Below are 15,685 nucleotides of genomic sequence, written 5' to 3'. Positions count from 1 at the left end.
GATACTGATAGGGGTTTCAATCCCGGGATCCCGCATCCCGGGATCCCGGGATCCCGGACGTTTTTCCGGTCCCGAAATCCCGGGATTGGAGAAGCTTCAATCCCGGGATTACGGGATTGAGAATTCATTTGATGTTGATACAAAAACTTCAAGTTTAAAGTCTAAAATTTTGAAAAAATTAAGAACCGCACGTTTGAAAATCATGTCTAATAATATAATATAGTAATTTCATCCACAATTTTTGAAGTTAAAGTTAAAAATGAGGCTTTACAGTATCAAATAACAAAAATTGATTGAAACTATTTAAAAATTCATATTAAATTTTTAATATTTTGAAAGGCCAGAAATTAAATTTATTTGTTTGTAATTTCTTAAAATTCTGTTAAGGCGTACCAAAGATTTCAAAAATTTAGGTAAATTCTGTGTTAGTTATGCTTTCTTGATATCGGGATTTCCCGGGGAATCCCGAAAAATCCCGAGATCCCGAAATTTCTATTCCCGATCCCAAAAATCTATCGAAATTGGGATTTTGAGAAAGCATGATATTGACGTCTTGATTTCGGCTTTGAAATCACAAATCTTGGCAATTTTTTGTCATTAATTTGTTTTGTTAACTATTTAGAACACATTTTTGTGTACTGGAAATGATTTTTTTTATCCTCAAAATTTCTAATAAAACTATTAGTATTACATTTGCACTTGAATTCGACAAAAAACTTGATATTTTTTCCATCATCCAATCCCGGGATTAATCCCGGGATCCCGGGATTGAGATTTCAAATCCCGTAATCCCGGGATTGAGATTTTGTCCCGGGATTGAAACCCCTAGATACTGAGCAGTTTTGTGATTCGGATTTGCAAATTTATGTATTAAAGAATGTCGAACGGAACCATTACACAACATAGTAATGGCGTCGTATGATGTCCACTTTAAGGAATCTCGGTATTGAGATCAAGACTTTCCCGTTTCGGTCTCAAGATTTGTAGTTTTGCTTTCGACTCGATAATTCGTCAAAACCAAGACTTCGGGAAACCCTTATAGACTCTGCTAGTTCCTTAGTCCTCAGTTCGGTGTGACTATGCCGTGTTGCCAGAATCTACCAAATTCAAATCTAAACCAGAGTCATACCAACCTGTGGAAAATGAATTTCACCATTTCTACAACGTGTGTCTTTAAGGCTCAATTTTAAGGTCCACTTACCTCACTTTTCCCCCTCAAGTCATCATTCAAAATAAATCACTTTATCTCCATAAGTCTCCCAAATTGTACAATAAAATTAAAATTGTTGGCATCGAATATTTTTCAAAATCAAATAATATCCTTTATGCCATTCACGTTTCTCATCACGATAGCATGAAGCAAATTACGATCAAATATAATAAGATTCCGTTCGATTTAGAATTGATTCAGAATGTGTTTTTATGGCTGAAAAGGCATAGCTTCAAATTTTGCATGAATAGAATTTGTATTGATAATTTTAAAGCATATTGATTTTTGAGATTTGAGTGGTTCCTCGAGTGGTTTTAAGAATGGAAGATGAGTGCTGTACCGATCAGCATACAGTAAAGTGATGAACCTATGGCAGAAATTTTAAAATGGCACAGAATGACTTTTTTGATGGCGGCCAAACGATTAAAAACCATCAAAAGCTTGAATTAAACCCAGAGTCCTGACCAGAGTAGACAAAAATACATTTGATGATGTCAATGTCTATTTGACATGCAGTTCTAACAAGTTTGGTCCATTTGGACTTAGAGCCTTTGGTTGCTGGTCGATTTTGCCAACTTTCATGATTCATAGAAGTGTATTCTCCTAAAAATCTACATTCCATAACACAAAAGCATGTGAGAATCTTGATTCCTTCATCAAAATGACATAACGATTTACTTTTTTGCTTAAAGTCCACAAAAACAGCTTCTCGATTGGCAAGTTGCGTTTTTTATAGCTCCATATGACGTATAAATCCTCTCATCAAGTCAATATCATAAATTTTACTTCATATCTCTTCCTTTTACATTTTTTTACGTCTCAAAGAATAGTTGGCATTCAGTAAAAAAATTCTTTTTCTTGCCAAATTGACGACAGTGAGATTTTCGGAATTTTATTCGCATTACATGGTATCTTGACATATCCATCATAAAATATTATCATGTCTAGTTTCTTTTTGTTCATACATGAGTAATGCTTGTAATCATGCTCAATCATTGTAAATCAACTTCAATTTTCATACTTTTTTACCTAGAATCATATCAAGCTATTAAAGCTCACATTATCTTTACCATAGATAGGAACTGCAGTGTGTAGGATGTGCAGGATGTTATGAATTTTCACTATTAATTCTCATATTTACTTTAACTTCTTATTTTTCATCCATCCAACATTCCTCCATTCCTTATGCACAGTATAAAATTATGTTTACGTCAAGGTTTATGACCTAGCCTTTTTTATTGCCTATGCTCGATATTTTTAAGACTTTTTTTTATGCGACGAAATGAAACTTTGATGGAGGATGTTATGGCCGTCAATTTGTCTCTCTTTCGTAAGCATATTTTTTTTTTGGAGGGTAGAAAGTCAATTCTATGAAATTAAATTAAAGGAAGAACAAGAAGTATAAACATTTTATTTTTTTGGTGGACGTCATTAGGAGAAGTTTGGATCTTTTGGAATGAAATGAAGAATTGCAAAGAAGCTCTTTTTTGGATATTTTTGATGTAATTTTGGGTTGCTTAGAGCAGCAATGGCTGTGTGAGTGCTGTCCAAAATGTGAGTCGTCGAGTTTTTCGTAGAAAGCCATGAGCAACATGCCGTGTACGGCTTCGGTTGGAGCTTACCGCCAAGGTGCGTCGTGGCACAAAATAGTTTGAGAAACACTGGTCTATGATAAAGGAAAGATACCTCAACCACGACAATATGTTTGTTTGGAATATCAAGCAGTGATGTATTTGGATAAATAAACTGATAAGTCAAGTTCACTGCATCTGTTGTGTATCTAGGGGATTTAAATTCAAAACTTCCATTATTCTTTATTTCTTTTGGGTTTTTCGGCTTATCGTCAAACTCCTTCAATGTAACTCTGATTATGCCACTGTACTGCAATATAGAAGTAAACGTTGGGTTGGGTGTTTCTTAGGACCGATCGAAGTTCATCCAGATTTTGGCTGAATTGTCGAATTAATTTGAAAAATGATCCGATCGAAACACAGTTGATATACTGTCCTACAAACCTCATTGTCGCTGAAATAATTGACTACTTGCACTATAACGCCCCTCACAGCCTCTTAGCGAATGCATCAAAACATATAATTCAGCTGAAAATACCAAAAAAAAAAGGCTCCAAAAAAACCACATCATGCATCAAGATAAATTGATCATATATCACTTCCAACTTGACAATAATCGATAATATAAAATAAGCGCACTTACGATTTCGATATTAATAATTTATCGACCATCCTCACTAATTTGTCAATCTGACGTCTTGGTTTAATGTTTATTGCACATACGTCTGTAGCTATATCATCAAAAAAAAAAAAAATATGAAACTGTTCTATTTATTATATCCATTATGCTTAAAAAAATGTCGACGAAATTTTATGAATAAAAAAAATAATGAATAATTGAAAATTTATTGCTGGTGCCTTAACGTCTAGCAAGACTGCAGAATTTTATAATGAAGCATTTTTTCATCAAATTTAATTTGAAATAATGAAATTTTTACTTTAAGGATGAAGAATGTAAAAAGGAATTTGTGTTTATGGTGTCGAAAAATGTCACAACTTGTTGCATAATCATTTTACGGTAACAACATACTTCATTTTTATGTAAAACCCACAAATTTGTCTTCATCTTACTCCTGCATATCAAAAAATATGTCGTATATATTTTATGTTGGAACCTTTAATACACTCGAGCATAATGAAAGCCATAATTTAAAAGAAATTAATAAAGAAAAGTAACTTTTTTCCCATTCCAAATTCGCGACGCAAAATAAATCACGCTTCCTTATTTTTTTCATCATAAAATTAATCCAGGTGTTCCTAACGACATCGCAGTGAATAATGTCGTCTAAGCTCATCATGTTGGGATAAATTTAGAATTTTTTTATTAGGTATGTCTCCGCTTTGAGACAGTTTTATATACGAGTTATTCAAGTGTGGCTCTAACATCATGTTCATCTTGTGTACATCATGACAGTCAAATATCTATCTTATGAACAGTCACCATCTATTGATTTTCTAGCAAAGACAAACAATATCATTTTTGATGTAGAAGATTTTGCTTTTAAGCAGTAGAACCTAGTCTTTGACCTAAGGCTTGCCTTAGACATTGTCTTTACCTAGACACAACATACAAACTCTTCAAAAATTAATCAAAAAACACAGAAAATTCTTGAATTATTTAAATAGGATTAGTATGTCTACAGAAGCTATCGCATGGTATGTCTATATGAAAATGGTGTCAAGCTAGGCAATGGTAGACTAGGTAAATTGATACATAGATTAATGTGAGTGATTCCATGGCAAAGGCGAAAGCGGAGAGTGAATTACTTCGAAAAGAGTCAAAAATGTGACAAACACGTCATCAAAATTCTCCGCCCCTTGACAAAAGCTACATACCTATATAGCTAGCTTTGATCCGCACCCCCCTCTCACTTATGTTATAAAATTGCATCCTACTCAAAATCATACCCAATAAGTGACCGATTCCTAATTTACTTCATCAATTTCAAGAAATCATGATATACTTATCCGAAAAACAACAACAAAAATTCCTGAGCATTTTTATCTACGCCTAAAATATCACAGTTTTATGAAATATTTCTAAGCTTAATTGAAATTGTTTGCAGCCAAAGCGTCGCTATATATTTTTTTTCTTTAAAGCTTCTAAGCACATATATTTAGTGACTCTTATATGACGTATTATGAAAAGAATTAGAAGTTTAATCCACTAACTGTATCAAAAGCAAATTTAATTTTAATTTTTTTTAAAGAGTAAAGCTCAATGGAATTAATTTCATAATGTTATTTAATATTACGCATGAAATGAGTAAATGTTCTGTAAGAATTCAAGTAAGCCGGTTTAGGAATTGAGTACGTCATACCCGAACAGCAAAGTGTGTTCTTTAGGACTCGCTAGGTCATTTTATTTACATACTTCGCAGGCCGTGCAGACCAACTATGATCCATGGAATTCCTTGGAGATGGATCCATGGCTAGGCTATCTTATTGACGGTAAGATGCAAAATTGCCCAGGCAGCAAAGTGCCGGTTAATTTGATCCACTTTTACGCAGCTCGCAATTTTGTATCGCTCGGGATAATCATCAATTATCCTGCAATGCTGGTCGTAAGTTACGAAATTCTTCATTCCTACTTCTTAATACCATCAACTCATTCAGAAATACTTGCTACTAGATCTTCAAATAATTTTAAGTATTCACAAAAGATCTCATGAAGATGTGTACTTAAGCACCTGCTTGTGTGTTAGTTATAAAGCAATTTAAGAACGTAAAGATAAGTCAGACTGAACACATTCATCATTTCAGTGAGTATAAAGACACACAAAATAAAAAACACATTTTCATCAACAGCTAAATCTAAGTTAATTTAATACACATTTGGAACTCACGTGCTTAAATACAAATAAAAGTATGTTCTGTATAAATAAACAGAATACAAGTATATCCATAAGTAAAAAATCAAAACAAATTTATTATTTCATTAACTTGCAGACAGAACAGTCGGGGTTAGATATGAAGTCAATTTTTCTATTAATCAGTTTTTTGGCAATTGCAAATGCCGCAAATATTTTGTACATTTCAAATGTGCCATCGCCAAGTCATTTTATCTGGTGAGTAGACATAGGTTCATAGATACTGGAAGGGACACTGCATATAATCTGGCTTCAAACCGACCTAAGAATGACTTTAAACTGGAGGTCATTGAACCTGACTCAAGACTAAAGTCACGTCAAGCTTAATACTGGATTTGTTGCCATTTCCACGTCATGTGCTTTCCAAATGATTTAATTTCTTGATATTCATAAAAATTTTTATCAAGGTCATATGTATAGATAAAGTCATGAAGGACAAAATTCATAAATGACATCATATCTGCGTATGGCATATCTATGATATCCATATGTCTACCAAATTTGAGCGGTTTTCATGTGATATCCAAAAAAGACGTGGAGCATGCTCACAAATTTGAGCACGCTTATTTATATAAGTGAGTATGCTCATTGTCTGTCAAGACATAATTAATTATTATAGTGAAATCTCAAAAGCTCCTTGATGGAGTCATCATCATTTGTGTCGCACGGGAATGGAATTTAATGCCTGTGTGATACAAGTTCCATTTGTTACCCATTAAGAAGCCACACGGAGTCCATTTGAAATCTAAATGGGCAAAAAACGAACTCCGTCTTTTACATTGTATTGCTCGGGATTGACAATTTGGTCTCTCAAAGATAATCTGTGTTAGTAAATGTATTCATACCTTAAATACTTTAGAAACTTCCAAAAATCCAACAGAAACGAAACTTTATCTTATCACAGTGCTTCCAAAAATCCATTAATGATAAGAATACTAATCAATTCATTCATTTCACAGGTGTAAAGCTATTCTGCATTCACTTCATGAACGTGGACATAACTTGACAGTATTAAGTCCCGATGTAGAGGAATCGAAGCCAAATTTGACATATTTACATCTTGACAAAGTTTATTCAGAAATTTACAATGGAAGTGAGGAAATGAATTTCTTAGAATTCAATAAAATTGGAGCAATTGAGCTGTTCCAAGTCTACACAGATGTGTCAAAAAAATCATGTAAAGGCAGCATTGAATCTAAGGGATTTAAGCAATTCATGGAATATCCAAATGACTTTAAATTTGACTTAGTTCTTCATGATATCACAATGGATCCATGCCTCCTTTTAATATTCTCAAAAGTTGGAAATATCCCAATGATTGGAGTGTCTGCTTTTAATGCACCAGGAGTATTCGGAGCTAGCCTTTTATATCCTGCATTCCTTCCCGCACATGATTTGGCTTACTCAGCAAAAATGGACTTTTTCCAACGACTAAATTCAGCATTTGCACATTTAATTGAATATGTTTTTCGTGAATATATCATTGATCCAGCTGTAGATAAGATAGTGCATGAATATTATCCAGCCATACCAAATATAGCAACATATAAAAAGAACTACAAAATGTATCTCATTAATAATGAACAAATTACAGATCATAAGCAGCCTTCATTCCCAAATCAGAAAAATGTTGGCGGCTTACAAGTTAAGCAACCAAAAGAACTTCCAGCTGACCTTAAGGCATTTGCTGACGATGCAACAAATGGATTGGTCTTGTTCTCATTAGGAACGAATGTCAGAAGTGACTCTTTGGGGGAGGAAAGGTTGATAAAAATATTGAAGGCATTAGGAAGACTTAATAAGTATAAATTCCTATGGAAGTTCGAGACAACCGAAATGCTTCCAATTGATCTTCCAAAAAATGTCAAAATTCAGGCATGGATGCCACAAAATGATGTTCTTGCTCATAAAAATACAAAATTGTTCATTTCTCATTGTGGATTGTTAAGTACACAAGAATCATTGTGGTATGGAGTTCCTGTCCTTGGATTTCCTGTATTTGCAGATCAGCCTCAAAATGCTGTAAAATTAAAGGATCTCGGAGTTGGTGAAATTTTAGGAATTCTTGATTTTACTGAGGATGAACTGTACACAACCATTAAGAAGCTCTTAGAAGATCCAAAATACATCAAAAATGCAAAGCAAATTTCAAAGGCTTTACACGATCGTCCAATGTCAGCTCTAGAAGAAGCAACATATTGGACAGAGTGGCTTCTTAGAAATCCCAACATTGACCTTGAAGGAGCAGCTGCTGATTTGAATTTATTCCAACGACATTCACTGGATCTCTATACATTTATTTTGTTCACTGAATTGATTATTCTTTATGTCTTATTTAAGATTGCGAAATTCATTTATAATTTATTTTGTGGTAAGAAGTCCAAAGTTCAAGTGAAGAATAGCAAGAAGAGAAATTAAATTAGATCAGAATCAAAACTGTCTGAAAAAGTTTTGCTGTATAAAATAAAGGAAATGCTCATAAATTTTTTAAAAAAATCTTCAAAATCTTTCTTTTATTTGGGGACGTTTGGAAATTACGTAGTGCTGAACGTTGTGTATTTAGAATCCCTTCCCCTATGTGTCCTCACTGTAAGGAGTCATTCACTTGCCCATACCGTGACAGGCCGTTCACTTGCCCTCACCATGAGGGTATGCTTTCCCAAAATCCCGGTCCCGAAATTTTTCCGGGATCGGAACGGGATCGAGATAGCATACATGAGGGGCCATTCACTTACCCTCACCATGTCCAATTCCTTGTCTGGAACACGCGTAAGCCCATTGCCGCACGGAGATAATGTCTTAAGTCGCCTGTACCTTACGCATTACATAACCTCAAAACATCTCCCTTTCCACAGTTAACCTTTGACATTTTTCTAAAATCATCATATAAATTATTAAAATGGATTACTTGCCTCAATATTTTATGAGATGTCTACAGGTGTTTGTAATGACATCGTCATGAACAATGGATTTTGAGTTTGTAAAAAAATATAACATAGAACAAAAAGGTACAGATTTTTTTTTAATAATAAATCTATGAACACAATTTTGTGTGCTTAAGCTTCATTCATGCTTTGTTTATATTCACATGACAGTTGACATTTTGGTTGGATTTCTACGACAATTTTTTATATTTGTGATGTTATGCCGGAAATTGAATATGAAGGATATTAGTTTTATAAATAAAGGAATTGGTTGTTGTAGCATGCTGTGAATTATTTGGAAATGATGTTTAATGATGGTCTGAGCTGGAAGAATATCTATCTCAACTGCATGATTTGTATTGGTTCAGTTTTGCATTTAAAAGTCAAGTTAAGTATCCAGAACGTCATCTGTCGTCAAAAAGGATGGATTTGGTAAAATTGGACTCAAGTTTGTGACATGCTAGCAAAAATACCTGAACAGCACTATGCAGGGAACCTTTTTTACCGTAGGAATGGGATCAGCCGCCATGAGGCCGACAGGGCACTTCGCATTTTACCGTGATAAGGCTACCGACCGATTGCCTAGCGAACACGCTGTAAATTTCGGGATACGCTTTTGTTCACTATATACCTTTCGAGTATATTAGATTCTAAATTCTGAAATTGTTTAAAAAGTTGAAAGCTCTTAAAATTTCAAGTTACATTGAAACATCCAAACAACCTTGAACTAGAAAACAAGTTTAAAGTATCTAAACTACTCTTTGAAAAATCTTTATAATTTTTTATCTACAGGTGTTAACCGCTTCTTTATGCTCTTCATAACATTGGCCACAACTTGGATGCTGATGTTGAATCCTGAAAAGTTAATTAAAGTTTTGTACATTAAGATCAAATTTATCTTATCGCTTTAAATCAATGTTACGCCAACTATGTTGCTGCGACACAGTGCGACAGTATCGCGACATAATTTCATGTGTTTTGTTTGGGCTTCTGACTCATTTTAAGACCTGCTGATTATTAATCACAGTTTCTAATCCCTTAAAATTTCTATTATGGTTCGACTGAGATCTTTAGGCCTGCATTTCCTGCATATTAGCCTGAAATTTACGACAGTACTCTATGGTTCATCCAAGGCTGCATGGCAGTGTTTTTTGTCAGCAGACCTACAATTTCGGAAGAACCATAATCATTATTCCTATAATTCAAGATTTATTCCATCTTATTCTGCATGCTAGAAATTCACAAACTACCTCTATTATTCATAAATTGCACATATTCTTTTCTCCATTATTGCCATTATTGCAAAAAAAATATACAGCACACTTCCCACATCATAACAAAAACGAATATTTTCATGAGCAAAAAAAAGAATTCTCTTATTGATTTTCTGTCATCAGAATTACATGCTTGACATATTTCACAAATAAGAACGATTAATTTTCTTCTTTATGGCAATAACCTCACTATTGATTTTACTGAGCATTCTTATGACTCTATACCTGTATTTGATTGAGACATGCTAGATTTGTTAGCATGAAATATAATTTTATCGAAAAATTAAATTAGACATGTGGATGATGACCAAACGTAAATAATATAAAGGCCCACAAAAAGGTGAGTTAAATATCCCATTTGTAATCATAGATTAATTAGACGTGGTTAGCTTTTTGTGCTGAGTAATTTTCACTCATTCGAGTTGGCTCTTAAGTAGCCACTTCTTTTCTTGTGTATATAGGATACATATTTGAGTGGGTGTATAAATTCTCTTCTTGACATATCAGCTGACTGGTATCTTGATAAATGTTTTACCACAACAAAGCAAGCATGAGTTTGTTCATTTTTTTGTTGCTAATGAAGAAATTTTTTCAGGGTCTTTTTGAGTGTAAAACAATGAACTTTTACCTTTAACTGGATAAAAATTTATGTTGTGAAGCTATTTATTTTAGATAATGTCTGGGGTTGTAAGGAATAAGGATTGTGGAAGGAAAGTAAAATCTGAGAAGGAAAGGCACTTTTTGATGATTTTGTAGGTATAATAGAAAGGTATCTGTTGTATTGTGGTAAAGTATTAAATTGAATATACAGCATACTCAGAAAGCATATGACTTAGAAATTAGAATATCCCGAAGTCTGACGAAATCAGTGAATTTTCGAAACCGACACTGTTCCCGGGACTTTATTACTGGGCATCGGTAATTCTTCGATGTTTTGAAGTCTTGAGACTGAGTTCTCGGTCAAGATATTGTGAACTCTTAGACCAGAACTATACCAGCCTATAATCAGAATTTTTGATTTTTCTACGTCTTTTGCCTTTAGAATTCGCTTTAACAAACCTCAATCGCTTGCTCACATTTGCCAGTTACAAACTTATTTCTATCAATTCTTATATTACCCGCGTATTTTCTTTATATCTATTAAGTCAGATTCTTCAGAAACATTCTTTGTAGATGCAGCGAGTTGAACACTTTGATACGGACTTTGTGGTTGTTGAGGACATACCATTGTTAGCTTTATCAAGGGCATAAGCATTTTGTAGAGAATTTGAAATGGTACAACAGATCATCGACCGCAGAGCCGTTGCTATAAGCAAACCCAAAATTATATTCTATTCTAAGTCAGATTAGATAATATAAATTATCTAGAAATTTAGTCATTTAGACGATATGAATATTATTAAAGCTATAATACAAAGCTGAATCTATAATCATTTGATGTGGTTCAGTGAACTATTAATTTATTGTGGTATAACAAATGCACCTAAGCTCTTCATATGTTTAAACTGCAACTCTTACAAAATGCATGCCCAATTGAAACAAACTAGGTAAAGTTGACTGTAAGTGCAGTCATAAACCTGGCATTCTATGGCAACTTCCCCAAATATCAAATTTATTACTAGACATTAAGTAGAAAAATCGCAGCATGCTCCACTCGGGACTTAGTACTATCCTCATAGTCGACCAATGTTGTTATCTCCAGGTTTCCTTATTATAACATTTTTAATCATAATTTTCATCACTTTAATACATGATAAAAGTTTATTTAGATTAAATTAATAAAACTATCCATAAAGTATCGCGTAATCCAACGTTGATGCCACATTGCAGCAGCAAAATGTATTACTTTATTACGTAAAAGGATGCAAAACTTTCTTTTTACAGCATCTAAGACATTTGTTGAATATCAGAATATTTTATATTTTCTTAGAAATATCTTGAACTTGTTATAAAAAGCAGCTGGTTATGATAAGAGAGAATGGAAAAGAGAAAAAGTGGAAGGTCACGGTTAATGATGTTGAAACATGAACAACTTTAAGTTTTCATGCTTATTCATGGCTTCAAATAGCTTCAAGTTATGAAAAATTTACAAATTTTTTTGTCGTGGAATTAAAATTTTGTGTAAAAGGCTTTAAGGTGTTTTGAGGATCAAAAGGAATTTACTTACAATGATTTGAAAAGGACAAATTTAACTGGAATTAAATTTATAATTTATTGCGATTCACTGAAGTTGATTAAATGCTTGAATACTTAATTTATGTGAAATTTCGTTCATTAAATTGATTATTATTAAGGAAATGGAAATAGATTTGAAATATGTGTCATATTTTATCTATCTATAGATATACGAGGTCATGAATATTTACTCATATCAAATTCCGACTGACTATTAATTGACGTTTAGGTATTCAATTTCAATTTACCAAGAATACTGATCTTTAATTGAATATTTGTCCATATTTAGGAATGTGATTTATGAGGAATTGGTAGTGACGTAGAAAGAGTTTTAGTATGTATGCTGTATATAGAGAGTTTTGGCATTGTTGATGTAATAGAATTATACTTTGCAAATATAAGATCCCGAATGGGACTTGAACTTGCGTTCTACGATTTCCGATCGCATGATCCTGCCACTGAGCTGTCGGGGGTTACTCGACAATATTGCAATATGGCTTCTTATATGCTGTAGAAGCTTTACTAAATAAGGCCTATAAATCAGATTTTGTGGATGGTAAGAGAACTCGTGGTAGACCGAATAACTCCTGGAAGGAAGCTGTCGAAAGCGACAGCATTGCATAGAACTAGTTATAGGCGACATCTGAGGGAGGCCATGGATCACAGTTGATCTGTACGGCCAGCGAAGTAAGTAAGTAAGGTATTAAACTATGAACCAATTGCCAACCAATCGACAATTGTAGTGGATTTTGGCAATTTGTTTTCATTTGGTTCTGTCACAGTGGTGACAACATTTCAATTTGTGTCTGAGCCGTACATCATCATTCTGACATTGTTATTGCATTCATTATGAAGTTTTGAAGTTTCTTGGTCATATGACATTCAATTGACGTCGTCAAAACATCATGATGAACGTATATAGATCGTCAATGACATAAATGTGTCATTTGGGATGTCGATTGAGTTTGAGTTGTTTTTTTAAACAAATTTCTTATGAGTAGTGCTTGATGTTATACCTTTCTTCCTACACTAATATGAAAGATTTAGAATTTTCCTACAAAATGTACTAAACTGAGTTAAATCTAATAGCTCCTAAATTCAGAAATGTCTCATTTACATGCTGTCCATTTAAGGATTTAAATTATTCAACAATTTACATTCCTAGAACCATCATCATTAATGAGAGTGAAATTAATTTCTCGTGTCTAATTGACCCAAATAAATTCGAATAAAAGCCCATAACTGCAAAAATTGACAACTTCCTTTTGATAGACTTTCTAAAAATAATCTAATTTAAAATTTAACGATCACAGTTGATAATTTGAGTGGCACCCAATTAATATTCTAATGAAGCAGCTCATTTTAATATTTTTTCACGCAAATTATCATGAAAATATATTTTTAGCCATTAAGTTTAGCATGTAACGGTCTAAATTGAGCATATTCAGCACGTTCCTATTTTTTGTTTAGTATGGGCACACCTTTGACGTTCGATTCGTTGTGCTTTGAAAACTGAAATTTATGAATATTTGATTTGGTATGCAAGAGTTCGTTGCATGCTGTCTGGTGAACTACAAATGTTCTTTAAAAAAAATTCTTTTCTCTCTTATTTGGGTTGAGAAGTTATTGACATATTGAAGGATATGTACTTTTTAGAAATGTACATAGCATACATATCCACTTGAAAGTTAGACCTAATCTTATTAAGGGATCGTTCACAAGTGCAAGCAGCTAAGTGCTGGTCGAATTGGTAAGGAGCTTGGTTCAAATTTGGTACGGTAAAACGAAGGTCGCCGGTTCGAATCCGACCATTTCGAATCAATTAATAGATAAACTAATAATTGGAGTACTGATAGATCGGACCTGAAAGAATCACATAATATGCCAATAGGAAGAATGGAGGAAGTGGTTTTGGGACCTTGTTAAGGCTTAAACAGTCAAATCAGTGATGGAAAACCTGTTATTTTTCTCGGAACACCTTGGTGGTAAGCATCATACACTTCAAACGGTTCATGGCATTTCCAAGAATTCTTGGTTGCACACAGGTTGTCCTTTACTGAGTTAGACAAAGGGAGATGGTCAAAAAGTCTATCCATCCCGTGACGTGATTAATGAATGTCCCCCCAATACTAAAATCCTCAAATTCTCATTTTCTAAAGCAAAAATTTTAATTTAATTTCCATTTCATTGGCATCAAGGTTAATTTCAGGCACAATTGGATTCAAATTAATTTAAAAAAATCGATACGATCTAGACATGAAGAATGAAATGTTGTCTGTTATTTATGGAAATGAATGAAAGCTTTCTGTTGGAAATGGATTTCCATTTATTTTCCAGCTAGAAAATGGAAAATTGTCAACCACGTGCGTTTGGTTCTTTCTACATGCTCTACATATAATCCTAAATTGATTTCTTTCATGACTTTTTTTATCTCAACTTTTTGTTGTTAATTTTCTAAAGAAAAGCTTTAGGCTAATTGCCTTTTTTTCTTCAAGGTTAATGGCACATTAATTTGTGGCGATTTTCAGATTTGTATCCTTAATTTCTTTCCTGTTGCTGAGGTTGCTGAGAGGAAATATTGAAAATTTATAGTCGTTTTGAAAAGCTAATAGTATGCTGACTTTAATGTTTGATTTTATGACTTTAAGTACAGTACGACTTTGCAAATAAAAGTTTTCTGACCCCAGTAATAAAATGCGATGAATCATAGTGTTCGTCGTAAAAATAGGTTCAATTGGGCTGCCACAGTGCCGTCGTTAATCTCTCTTAAAAGGGCTCTAGCGAATATAGAGTTCTTTTTGGATGTAAATCATGTATGTAGCAATGTGTCGAAGTCAGTCTTTGCGTAGTTGTCAGGGCAACTTCATGTCTTGCTGTCAACGCGGTGACGTAGTGATTGAAAACTGATAGAGACAGTAATGCCCTTGGAATTTAACAAATGCTGGCCACCAACAGTGCCCGTTTCAGACATCAACTAACAAAGACCCTGAATCACAATTGATCGGTACGACAAGCAAAATGCGTAAGGTAAGTATCTGCTCCAACTGTTCAAGGATCCAATCACAACACCAACTATATACACCAAGACGTCAATCCTCAAAATTAATGTTTATCGCTTAAAAGAACCGATTAAAACTAATTAAGCAATAATGACTCTTAATTTACGGCAAAGTAACAAAATCACTTAATCAACATTTTTTCCTTCAAGCTCATCCTCTGACATTCCAATAATTTCCCTCAGTTTTTATCCTCACAAAATAAATCAACAAAAAATTGTCTATCATTAAAGTTAATATGTCTTGACCCTGTAAATTAGCATGAATATTTCACTCCATCCTGTTTAATTAATCAAATTAAAGTGTCATTAACTTCTCAAATTGCCTTTTATTTTCGCATTTTGCGTGATTATCAAGTAAAATTAATTTGCCGTACATTTAATCATATTTATTTGACCTGTCAATATTTTTGAGATTTTTTAACGCAATTCTACTTCATATGCTGATAAAAAGACACAGTAGATTTAATTGTTAAGGGAATTTGTATTTATGAGTTGAATAATTTAGTAATGATTAGGGATTTCAATACCGTACCAAAATTTTAATCCCGAATACCAAGATCCCGGAATTTAAATCTCTAGTAATGATTTAAAAGCATACGCAAT

General features: G+C 33.4%; 1 protein-coding gene across 1 annotated transcript; it reads left to right on the top strand.

Annotated features, from left to right (window-relative positions):
- Positions 1-5,532: 5,532 nt before the first annotated feature.
- Positions 5,533-8,156, top strand: LOC139086951 (UDP-glucosyltransferase 2-like). Its single transcript, XM_070635613.1, has 2 exons — positions 5,533-5,849; positions 6,611-8,156. The coding sequence occupies exons 1-2, from the start codon at positions 5,650-5,652 to the stop codon at positions 8,067-8,069; spliced, it is 1,659 nt and encodes a 552-aa protein (XP_070491714.1). The 5' UTR covers positions 5,533-5,649; the 3' UTR covers positions 8,070-8,156.
- The last annotated feature ends 7,529 nt before the right edge of the window (positions 8,157-15,685 follow it).

The sequence above is a fragment of the Chironomus tepperi genome, unplaced genomic scaffold (assembly GCF_022539635.2).
Source record: "Chironomus tepperi strain 1889 unplaced genomic scaffold, CSIRO-AGI_Ctep_v1 contig_93, whole genome shotgun sequence".
NCBI classification, from domain to species: Eukaryota; Metazoa; Arthropoda; class Insecta; order Diptera; family Chironomidae; genus Chironomus; species Chironomus tepperi.
Note: the sequence above shows the minus strand (reverse complement) of the source record. Positions and strands in the feature narration are given on the sequence as shown.

Bases quoted from the DNA above. Each gene is read 5' to 3' on its own strand.
- LOC139086951 (XM_070635613.1), top strand. From the start codon at position 5,650: ATGTTCTGTATAAATAAACAGAATACAAGTATATCCATAAGTAAAAAA. The intron at 5,850-6,610 runs GTGAGTAGACAT...TTCATTTCACAG, and splicing joins TCGCCAAGTCATTTTATCTG to GTGTAAAGCTATTCTGCATT.